This window comes from Crocodylus siamensis, chromosome 4 (assembly GCF_052110815.1).
Source record: "Crocodylus siamensis isolate JL-2025a chromosome 4, ASM5211081v1, whole genome shotgun sequence".
In the NCBI taxonomy this organism is placed as follows: Eukaryota; Metazoa; Chordata; order Crocodylia; family Crocodylidae; genus Crocodylus; species Crocodylus siamensis.
In genome coordinates, this window is record NC_143398.1 from 238,271,735 (window position 1) to 238,284,148 (window position 12,414).

At 46.0% G+C, this 12,414-nt stretch overlaps 1 protein-coding gene across 6 annotated transcripts in view; it reads left to right on the top strand.

Moving 5' to 3' along the window:
* MYLK (myosin light chain kinase) overlaps positions 1-12,414 on the top strand; it is a 346,647-nt gene that overhangs the window by 166,643 nt on the left and 167,590 nt on the right. For all 6 annotated transcript variants that reach the window (XM_090045981.1, XM_090045986.1, XM_090045983.1 and 3 more), the window contains 3 exons: positions 2,257-2,422; positions 9,852-9,888; positions 11,459-12,036. In XM_090045981.1, the coding sequence (XP_089902107.1) occupies positions 2,257-2,422; positions 9,852-9,888; positions 11,459-12,036 (781 nt within the window). The remainder of the gene's footprint in view (positions 1-2,256; positions 2,423-9,851; positions 9,889-11,458; positions 12,037-12,414) is intronic.

A 12,414-nucleotide genomic window follows, 5' to 3' on the forward strand; every position in this document is an offset into this window, starting at 1 on the left:
GCTGGCTATGGTTGTAGTACACTGATGCCCAGAGGCCCCAGTCACTGTTTGATGCTCTGTTTTACTGTACAAACTTACAATAAGACAGTCCCATAAACCCAAGAACTTTTGGCTAATCTGCATTTAATTAGCCCAAATGTTCTATAAATTGCTCAAGCAGGCAGTGGTGGGTTATGATTTCTCACCACAGGTCTAACATCAGCATTCTATAGCCAAGCACAGCAACTATCTGGTAAAATTATATGTGATAAAACAAGATCCATAATTAAAACTATACTTTTCAGAATATCCTGATCATGTCCATTTAGAGATGCTTTATTCCTTTCTTTGTCCCACTTTATTTACTTGCCCATTCAGAAAGAACAGCAGCAGTTTGTGTTGGATCACACTGGCATCAATTTGTTCTAACTCCCTTTCTGTTCAGGTAGGAATTATGGCATTCAGACCATAAAAAGCTTATTGAGACACCAGAGGCATACAGTGTACAAAACCGAACATTTCTTATCCAGGGCTATCCAATATGTTTTAAAGAGAGCTCAGTTTTTCCCTTACTGTATAAAGAGCAGGAAAACTTGTGGTATTTGAAAGCAAATGATACCTTTTTATGGTAGCACTGTTATAGATTGTTTCTAATTAGTTGCTCAGGCTGATTTTTAAAAGCCAGAAGGGACTACTTGGATCATCTGGTGTAAACCCCAGTGTAACACAGGCCAGAGAACATTACTATTTAAGTCTTGTGTCAAGCTGCTGGCTTTCAGTTTAGCTAAAGCATGCCTCTTCGAAGGGTACCTGGTATTGTTTTAAATGTTTGAAGTGATGGAGAATTCACATGCATTCCTTTGTAAGTTGTTTCAATGTTTCATTACTCTTGCTGTAGCAACAAAAGTGATCCTCTGCCATCAGGAAGTTGGTATTTTTATCCTGACATTGTGATCAAGTAACCTCTAACCTTCCCTTGAATAACCTAAAACAGAGAGGTTTGAGATTAGATTAAATATAAGGAATAACTGTTAACAGAGGTAGACACTTTGAGTCCAAAACTTTGACAATGACTTTTTTGTGATGAAATATCAGCTAGAACTTTGAATTCTCCTGAGTCTTGGACTTACTGGTGCCCCAACCTTGCCGTTAATTACAAACCTAAGCGGCTCAGTTATTGGTGCACGGACGGAAAGGGTGGGCTTGTCATCCTTCCTTGTGCTCTCTGAGCCTTTTAGAGCTGAAGAAACTCCCCCTGTTCTAATTTAGACTCTGGCCTCCAGGAACAGCGTTACTTTCTCCCAGCCCTTTCCTTCCCAAAGTCTGCTCCCAAGATGCTTCCGGTGTCAGAGGAGGTTCACTCTGCTATCTCTGCGCTATGGATGAATCCCACCCATATGGGGGGTCATTGTCTAGAGCACTGGTCTCCAAAGTGGGGCGCATGCACCCCAGGGGGTGCGCAAGATGATCCATTGGGGTGCAGGAAGAAAATATTAGAACTTCTATTTATATTTATTTTTTATCTAAAAAAATAAGAAAGAAATTAAGCTTTACTAATATTTAATATACGGCTTGACACTGGTGCCCTCATTCGGTCTGTATGTCAGATGGTCACGTGTCACGTACGGTACGCGAGTAGTACATGTATATAATTTATAAATAAATAAGTATACATATATTGGGGGTGCCTACTCAAAAATTTTTTACTGATAGGGGTGCACGATCAAAAAAGTTTGGAGACCACAGATTCTTCCTATTCGCTCTTTCCAGAGCAGCACAGAGGGACCAAAGCAGAATCCAGGGTGCCCTCAAAGCTTTTGCTGTCAGAAAATGGAAAGCTGACCTCCATAAAGCAAGTGTGAAATGTTTCTGCTTCAGTCACCCATTCTGTGAAAGTAGACTTTTCTGAAGACCCTGGTAATTCCTATGATGCAAACGCAAAATACAGCAAAACCAAAGGGTGGATAAAACCCCGGGAATGCAGGCTCTTGAAGTACTGCAATTACAAAGTCTTTGAGCCAGAATTTGTTTATTCTCTCAGAGTATTCATTATAGAAGTTATTTGAACAGTAGCATAACTGGACGGGAGCCCTGGGCTCAGCATTTTGCAGAGGGTGAGGGTGCAAAAATAGCCATCACCACAACTGAGCACAGGGCTGCCCTGTCATGCCTCTGTGGTGGACAGATAAGTGGAAGGGACAGCGGATTGGTACTTTACCAAAAGCTGCTTGTTTGCATGTCTGTGAATCTAATGGTGTTGTCTTGCAATGCTTGCAGGGTGAAATTCAGTTGCAGCAGAATGATCATTTCAACATGTTTGAGAAAGCAGGCATCCAGGTTTTGGAAATCCAGAATGCTCAGCTGGCCGATGCCGGAGTTTACACATGTACAGTGATGAATAGCGCTGGGAAGGCATCTGTATCCACAGAGCTCACAGTTCAAGGTAAAACTAAAGAGATGAATGAGAGAGAGCACAGGCGCACCAGACACTTTCTGAAAAAAAGCTTGCCGTGGAATTCAAAGGACACATGTTGCCTTTTTCTTTTTAACCAACTCTATTTCTCTCTCTCTCTTTGTTTCTGTGAAATGACGTTTTGATGTATCCAAACCTGTGGTCTGGTGCTACAGCTAAAAACACTGCATTGACTCCAGGGGAAAGAACTGTCAAAATATTATCTTGCTCTGGTTTCCTGTAGGACCTGTTTCTTCACTTCGCTTCTGTCATTTTGGAACTTAATTTTTTTTTAATCTAAATTTTGATTTTAAGAAATGGAAATATGGCACGTAGAATTAAACCTCAGTAATTAATCATACCTTCAGAGCCACCCCATTTGGGAGACAAATCCTTTTAACAGGCTACTTAACTAATCCTATTTGGTGCTTTATGTTTTCAGGGTACTGGCTGCTCATTCATTTTCATACCTCCCTTTTGAGGTAGCAAAATATTAGTATTATACTTGTGTTTCTAAAAAAAGGGACAGAAACTTCAGAAAGTTAAGTGGCATGTCCAAACCAGCACAGGAAGGGGTGGGCAGGTGGGAGAGAAAGACACTGAATTTAAACACGGGGAGTTCTTCACTCTTGGCCATGTTCTTATTTCACTATAGCAAAAGGGATTGTATGTGCACCAGATAACACGTGGTGTAATGCATACGGTGATTGTTTGTATTCATCCTTCTCTCAAAGCACTTGTGCATCACCACCAAAATCAGAGTCCTCTACCCTTGAGCTACGGAAGAAGTCGCTGAATTGTGGGCACATACTAACACAGCACCAGGTCGCTGCCAAATCAATTCTGTCCAAGGTTCTGGAGTTCTTGCCCTAGGTGGGGTGCTATTCTGTGAGTGTGAGTGTACAAATAATGGCAACAAAGGTAAAAGCTGGGAATCTTCAGAACCAAAAATGCAAGCCTATATCCCTTAGCATAAAAAGAGCACTTTCACTCTAAGTGTCTCTGAGGTTGGCCTCTAGAGGGAGTCAGTTGAGTGAATGTATCATTCAGACATGTTCCCTTGCTCACTGAACCTTTTATTAAAGCATGTAATTGGATCTCAAACCACCCCCACTAGGTTAATGATCTTACTGTGCACAGTAGAGACATCTGCCTGGAGAGATGATGCAGGTTGGAGGTCAGCAGATTGGTCACAGTGTGTCCTAATTTCAAATGCTGGCTGCATACCTCATTCAAAGGGCACATTCTCTCCTGGATCAGCACATGCAGACCTAAAGAGAACCACAGGCTCCTGACATTTTGTACTAAGCAGGTCCCATGGTAGTGTGCTAGTATAATCAGCTGACTTTACTGTTCCAACCTCCCTTATCTAATTCTGACATTATCAATTAAATCAGATAATAGGAAATGTCATAAAGCATTATCAGGCAGCCAGTTGGAATTACTAAGTAAAGACATGAAGACCTCTAATATAGATAAACTTGCTCCAAGAGCTTTACTTTTTCCCCCGAGTCTCCATGGTGGGCGGGTGGGGAAGAAGAATGTTTTCTTTAATTGGTAGGGTCACGTAGCACCGTTTTGTCTGCAGCCAACTGAGCTTTCTTCAGTTTTCTTCTCTGTCTTTATCTGATCATCTTTCAGCTGGGACTCAGCTGACTTTTGCTGTGTTTTTTAACTGTTTCTTGACAGTTTTATTTAAGGGCATCAGTGGGTTATTTTTCTCCACCTACTTAGATTCTGTTTCTCATTCTTCGACGGGTTGCAGCTGTGGGCATTCAAATGTGGATTTTGCCTTGATGTATTATGTGCTGTTGTGGTGTATGTACCTGCCCCATCTCTTACCTCTTCCCTGAGACCAGCCCACTCGGAGCGTGTTTTGCCCAGCATTTGCTCATGTCTTCCTTCCTCCCTACCATTACATTCCAGTCACACAGAGTAGGCTGTGTACTAGGAGAAAGTCATTCAATCTAAAATCTGCTACCAGCATTATCCACTATCAAAGAATCAGGCTACAGAGCACCAAAGGGGAACAGAGTGTGCCCACCCCACCCCAGAACAATATAAAGTATAACCCTTTGGTGCAGGGCTGGGACATAGTTGGACCTGGTGCTGGCCACGGGTGATGACCTGGTGAGGGGGCTGCGGGTGATGGGCCACCTGGGAGACAGTGATCATCGCTTGCTGGAATTCACCATCCAGCGTAAGGTGGCAAAGGGCTGCAGCAAGGCAACAGCCCTAGACTTTAGGAGGGCTGACTTCAACAAGCTAAGGAGGATCGTTGGGGAAGCGCTGAGGACCCAGAGGGGAAGGGAATCAGATGTCGAAGGTGAGTGGTTGCTCCTTAAGGAGACGATCCTCCATGCCCAAAGGGAGGTAATCCCAACAAGGGTCAAAGGGAGCAGGAGGGCACATAAACCCCCATGGCTCACTAAGAGCATCCGGGAATGTCTCCTTGCTAAAAGGGAGGCATATACCCAATGGAGAGATGGGGTCATCACCAAGAAGGACTATGTTACAGTCGCCCGAGGATGTAGGGGGGCAGTCAGGAGGGCCAAGGCAGAGATGGAGATAGGACTAGCTTCCCGGATTAAGGACAATAAGAAGTCCTTCTTCAAATACATAGGGGGTAAAAAGAGGGTCCCGGGTAATGTGGGCCCCTGCAGGACACGATGGGCAACTTAGTCATCACGCCAGATGATAAAGCTAACATATTTAACGATTTCTTTGCCTCTGTCTTCCTAAGTAGGGACCAGTTCAGCCACCTCCCTGCTGGGCCCCCCTCGGGCCCCGGGAGAGACACGCCTGGGCCAGGGGTTAGCGAGGAGTTGGTTAGGGTACTTCTGGAGAGGCTGGACGTGTTCAAGTCCGCTGGTCCGGACGATCTTCACCCTAGGGTTCTACAGGAACTGGCCGAGGTCATTGCGGGACCCCTGGCGCGGCTCTATGAGCACTTGTGGTGCTCTGGCGAGGTGCCGGAGGACTGGAAGAGGGCCAATGTGGTCCCTATCTTCAAAAAGGGAAAAAAAGAGGACCCGGGAAATTACAGGCCAGTTAGTCTTACCTCAATCCCGGGTAAGCTCTTTGAAAAAATCATCCTGGCACACATCCAGGAGGGCCTTGCGGGGGAATGCATGCTCAGGGGCAACCAACATGGGTTCATCAGTGGCAGGTCTTGTCAGACCAACCTGGTGGCCTTTTACGATCAGGTCACCAAATCATTAGACGCAGGGGTTGCTGTGGATGTAGTCTTTCTGGACTTCCGGAAGGCTTTCGACACTGTCTCTCACCCTGTCCTCATCAAAAAGCTGGGAGACTGTGGTGTCGATGCCCACACGGTCAAATGGGTCGCCAACTGGTTGGAGGGCCGCACCCAGAGGGTGGTAGTGGATGGGTTCTTCTCGACCTGGAAGGACGTGGGCAGTGGGGTCCCGCAGGGCTCGGTCCTCGGGCCCGCACTGTTCAACATCTTCATCAGTGACTTGGATGAGGGGGTAGAAAGCACCCTGTTCAAGTTTGCTGACGACACTAAGATGTGGGGGGATGTGGGTGCACTAGAAGGGTGCAATAGGCTACAAGCTGACCTTGACAGGTTGCAACGGTGGGCGGATGAGAATAGGATGGGGTTTAACACTGATAAGTGCAAGGTGTTGCACATGGGGAGGAAGAACCGGCACCACACTTACAGGTTGGGGAACTCCCCTCTTGCCAGCACGGAGACGGAAAAGGATCTTGGAGTCGTCATTGACTCCACGATGAACATGGGCCGGCAGTGTGGGGAGGCAGTCAAGAAGGCCAACCGTACCCTGTCATGCATCCACAGATGCATCTCGAGCAGGTCCAGGGAGGTGATCCTCCCCCTCTATGCGGCACTGGTCAGGCCGCAGCTGGAGTACTGCGTCCAGTTCTGGGCGCCACACTTCAAGAGGGACGTGGACGATATGGAAAGAGTTCAGAGAAGGGCCACTCGTATGATCAAGGGTCAGCAGGGCAGGCCTTATGAGGAGAGGCTACGGGACCTGAACCTGTTTAGCCTCCACAAGAGAAGGTTAAGGGGGGACCTTGTGGCCTGCTACAAACTGGTCAGGGGGGATCAGCGGGTATTGGGGGAGTCCCTGTTCCCCCGGGTGCTGCCAGGAGTGACCAGGAATAACGGTCACAAGCTGGTGGAGGGTAGGTTTAGATTAGATATTAGGAGGCGCTACTTCACAGTCAGGGCGGCTAGGGCCTGGAACCAGCTTCCAGGGGAAGTGGTGCAGGCTCCTAGCCTGGAGATTTTTAAAAGGAAGTTAGATGAGCACCTTGCCGGGGTCATCTGACCCCGGTGCTCTTTCCTGCCAAGGCAGGGGGTCGGACTAGATGATCTACCTAGGTCCCTTCCGACTCTAGCTACTATGAAACTATGAAACTATAGTTGTTGGTGCATTTCCAGTGCCACACCGAGGGCAGAGAGCTACCTTTCCGGGGGGGCATGGGTGAGGTAAAAGACCTCATCTTTTAGCCTGCCAGGCTTCAGAGTGGATTTTTCTAGCATGGTATTTTGCTGATAGATGTAGACATGCCCACAGGTGGACATCTTGGTGCTTCCAGCCACTATGTGCTCCACATTGGATCTTCTAGGCCACCCTGTGAGGCTCCTTCCATCAAAACACCAGGCAAAGCCTTTTTAGAATAATATAAGAGTACAATGAATTAAAAACAAGGAATGAAAATACCTGTCTTAGGCCTTCTGTGCAGCATTTTAGCATCTGTGTTTTTGTCTGAGTAGCTCTAACTCTTGATGTAGCAGCTTAGCTCATATGTATGTTATATGCAGAGACCTGGTGTCACACAATCCTGGTCATATGGGAGAAGCTAAATACAGGCTTTGTCAGCAGAAGGGTAATGTGTGCTGAACACATGCCCAAAATGGTGTATGAAATGTGGATTGTTGTATGTGGTAGCATAGAGAGGGTGCTCTGTAGATTGACTTTTTTACATCTTGTTTTTCTCTCATTGGCTTTTCCTAATCAGCTGGCATTTTCAAAAGATTTCCTCAGAATAGACCCCCCCCGACACACACACACACGCTTCCCTAAGTACTTCTCAAGCTTACAAGGTGTCAGCTCAGGCTGCTTTCCAGTGGCAGGGAGTGCCACAGTCCTTCCTCTGTCTCCTGAGCATTCATCTTCATAGTAGCCCTTGATTTCACAGTTAAAAAATAATCCAGCGAGAAGAAGAACATTCAGAAGCAACTATAAATGTGAGCTAAACACCTTAAGCCAAATCCCAAATGCCTTCCCCTTCCTGAATAGCACCTTACATCAGCAGTGATTTCTTTGGGAAGCAACTTGAATAATGGTACTAGACATTTGTCCTTTAAGGGTACTAACAACAATGTGTGCATGTCTCTGTGAATTCACAGTCCAGTCTGGATGTGGTGTGTGACCTCCTAGTCTCTATTTGTTTTATTGACATGATTTACAAGTTTGCAGCTGTGCACCCAGTCCTGCAAGAGTTTTATATGGTTGTGAGGAAGAACACCGCTAAGTGACCGTAAAAGGCACTGAATCTCGATCACATAGGGAATACTGAGGTCACGCATTTCAAGTGCGACCAAAGTGAAGGGGACAATAAGAACAGTGAGAGAGGAGCAAACAACCTAGGGACACTGTCGACTTTGCTTTGCTGCAGGATTACAGGAAGAGGCTGGGTAGGCATCTCTTTGGGATAGTTTAGGAACAACAAATTCTGCATTTATTAAGGGAGGTGGACTTAGATGACCCTGGCGGTACTTTCCAACCCTAATCCTGTACAAGTGCCAAAGCCAGTTTCTACTCCAGAAAGTAAACTTCCTTGAGGCCTCATCCAAGTCCCAGGTGTCCTAAGCATGTCTCCTTAGTACAGCACTCTAAATGTGTTTAATGTGTGCTTTGAGTTCACTGAGTCTTTATTCACTAGTGCCAGCCCACACAAATGTGCTTTCCTGCACTAGGGCTAATGCTGTCCCTTATGCCACCCTCCTCTGGACAGCTTTCTTTGTTCATCTCACAAGCATGGTAACCTTGGGGCATAGCGAGCATTTTCCATTACATCCAAGCCTTGGACAATGCAGGCAGCATTCCTGGGCACCCACCTTGCTTGTTTGTAGCTGTCCCTGTCTCCTGCACATGCCTGGGTAAAGGTTTCCTCCTTTGTAGGATGCTAGGACAAGATCACATGTAATTGGTTCTTAAGGAGGCACTATTAATCCTGTTTGAGGCTACATAGTGCACCAATAATTTCCAAAGTGAAAGATACATTATATCTGTTCTCATGAACAATGCATGCCCCCAGAGGCTGGCGGGGCACAACGAACTCCCACAGGCGGCAGTGGCGGTGTCAGTGGTGGGGGGCATGGCGGTGGCAAGTGAGGAGCTCCCACAGGCAGCCGTGACAGTGTCGGGGGCGGGTGGCAAGCGCTGACCGGCAGTCAGCAACCACCTGCAGATGCCACCAACAGCAGTGGCCAGCAGCAATCGGGCACCGACCACAGATGCTACTGGTAGTCACAGCAGCAAGGGGGAGGGAGGTGGTGAGCAGTGGCCGCCCACAGGCATTGCTGGCAGCATCAGCGGAGCTTTTCTCAGGGGGTGCACCACCAATCTCAGGGGGTGCTCTTGCTCTTTGTTCCAGACTTAAGATGTTATGTGTCTTTGTGTTGAATGCCACAACTCCTACCTACCTGCTAGAGCTGAACCAGGAGTTTCCAACTGGACACAAAGCACCAGTGGGCACATCTCCACAAGATGCTTTACTGCACAGTAGACTAATCTACTGTGCAGTACAGCATCGCTGTCTACACTTGCAGACACTTCTTGCACAGTAAATTAGCCAGATATAATTAATGGCATGTGTAGATATGCCTAGTGTCACCAACAGCCTGGTGAAATCATGGTGGAATAAATGATGATGGAGTAACCATGGTGGAGTAGGGGATGTGGCCCACCCAGCTACACACCCTCTCTGAAGTTCCCTGAACAATCGGTGAGCAGCTTTCAGCCAGCATACCTTCCATATCTGTCCTGTCCAGCACAGAGTGTGTCTATTGGGTGGGAATCCTTTTGTTCCTGTGGGCTGCTTGATCCAGGAACTTCTCAAACTAAGCCAAGATTTCCAGCCATTTCAATTGAGCAACCAGTGCTCTTGTGGCTGAAAGTCAAAGTTGGTCAAGGAGCATATTGTGGGCCAGTGGCTCAGCAGTAACTGGACACGTTTTAGGTCTATAGCAGTCTTCCATTGGTGGAAATCTTTAATGTGGACTCCAGTACAAAAAAATAAAGGAGGATCTCCAAAATGCATACTTTACTTAAATCTTTATAATGAAATATCTAATGAAATAATAGAAAATTCTTATAAGGCAATGTAATGGTCTGAGGAGTTAAATCTTTTTTTTTTATTTCAGGTTCAGACAAGACAGAGGTGCATGTTCACTCATCACGGTATGTCTGTCATTCAGTACTCTTTATTAGTGAAAGACACTGTGGCCCTGAGACTGTAGCAAGGAGTTCCCCATGAAAGAGAAGATAAATCTTCTTGCTTCAGAGCTAACACTAGCCTCTAATTAGGGGCTAGAAGTGAATGAGAGGTTACCCTGTAATTTTAGGATTTTTGTAACCTGTTATGAAGTGTTTGTTTTCTGTTGGTGAGGGTCTTCTTGGTTAGATGTTCACTGGTCTGATGCAGCAAAGGAGAATCACTTTATATCTGTATTTGTTGCCTTCAAGGTGGAATGCAAAAGGGAAGTTGCGTAATTTGCATGTGTAGACATGAAAAGAGATTTCTCGTCCTGAGATTCACTCCAGTATAGCCAGGAGCCAGGTGGGTGGGGAAGTCACCTGTGACATGGAAAAACACCAATTCAAGTTCTTTATTTCACTCAGGCTGAACAAGGTCTTAACCATGATATCCCACATCCACATTCTAGGGGCAAGCATCCCTCTTGCACTGTCTGGTTTGGACCAGAAATTCCATTCTGGATCTGAAAGTTGTGTTTGGTTGAAACTTTTGCCTGAACATGACAAGTTCCTGCAAAAATTCAGTTCTGAAGAACTGGCATCTAATGAAACATTGTTTTGCCAAAATGTCCTGCCCAGCCGTACTTTCAAGTTACTTAATTATGCATATGCCATGTGGGTACAGTGCACCAGCTAGGAGGATCCCAATACCCCTGGCCAGCTATTCCCACTAGTGCACTCCGACCCCAGAAACAAACTGATAAAGATGCTCTGGGGTTGCTTCCAGTAGCCACTCTTAAGACTTTGGTCTCTAGTACAACCACTAGGGACACTCTGGATCTTCTTCACTGATGTATTTCTGGGCTTGCAACAGGTTGGTGAGGTAGAGTCAGAGCTGTCCTGGCTAGGCCATGCCATCACCCGGATATAGGCCTGCCCTTTTAACAATGTTACCCTCTGCTGAAGAATAGTAATATTGAAAGCTCGTTTGTGCCATGTCTTGAGTTGATATATGGCCTGAATCTATTCACACTTGCCACCTTAAAAGCACACAGTACTGTCACTTTAGAGGCTCAAATGAAGTCAGTCTTAAAGGAAAACCAATATATAGAAGGTCAGAATTTGACTCAGGACCTAATCACTCTTCCCCTGGTGAAAGTGGTTAAGTGATTAGGTCCAGGAATATTCGCACAGTGCTTTGAAGATCAAAGTGCTCTGCAAGGGATATGGACAGACATAGATTATACTCAGTTAAAGGGAGGAGGCATTTATTGTGTATCATCTGCTTCATGGTAAGCATTCCACATGTCTGCTTCTTTCCTTGATAAATAATAGCTACATTGGTACAGCTTAACTTTGAATGGAACAAGGCTAAGACACTGTAGTTCAGACTTCCAATTACCATGGGATAGGAGCAAACACATGAAACAGTCACTGAAAGTCAGCTGCTCCACAGTAGGTTGCTTCCCTTATTGGTATACTTTGTTCATCTGTCTAGATCCTAATTATGGATATTACCATTGCTTATGCATCTAAATATATCATTTTCCTTTAGCCCCCCATCAAAATCAACGATGCTTACAGCTAAAGGTGTCGAAAATTCAGATTTCACACGGACGACCAGCAATGGGATTGCAAAAGAACTGAAATCCAGCAGCACTGAGCTCACAGTTGAAACCAAAGAGAAGACCACAATGAAGAAAGAGGCCTGCTACACCTTCTCCAAAGACGCCAAGGACTATAGACAAGGGCAGCTCAGAGAAACCAGCATGCAGCCTCCTCAGGAACCCAAAGGAGAAATAAGGGGCTCTCAGGTCCTACAGAAAACTTCAAGTACCATAACCCTGCAAGCCATTAAAGTGCAACCAGAACCAAAAGCAGAGACCAGGTCCACTGTCACTAGACAGACTGAAGAAAGGAAAAGAGCCACACAACCTCATATGACAACTCGACAATCTGTTCCTCTCGCTGGCCAAGCCAACCCAAGGAGTCGGTATGCAGAACACAGAGTGGGGACCCAGAAGAGCATAACAGAGGATAAACAGGAGCCTCAGGGGATCCTGCCACGGTTTGAGATCTGTCCACAAAGCCAGGAGGCACTAGAAGGCCAGGAGGTCAAATTCAAAAGCAAAGGTAGAGGCACAAAAGTTGAAAGAACCCAGAGTTTAGGGTTCTCTTGCTGCAGCAGGATTTTAAAAGATACAAGTTATGGGAAATAGAGGGGGTTCTTCTGTTTTTGTGTTCTGAAAGCTGTCACAGGTATCCATCTTACCTTGACAGTGACCTGCTCTTGGCTAACTCTAAGCAGACCACATCTTGTTTCTCCTTCTCCTTGATACTTCTTCCGCCTCCATCACTCCCTGCACTTTCCAGTTCTGAGCTATGATAGATTCACCTCCTCTGCCATTTTATTTTGTCTCTTGGTGGCTGCTGCTGCACTCTCACTCCTTGTTCCCACCCCTCAAACACCAAAGTAGTACCAAAAAGTTGCATCCAGGACAGAAGAGCGTC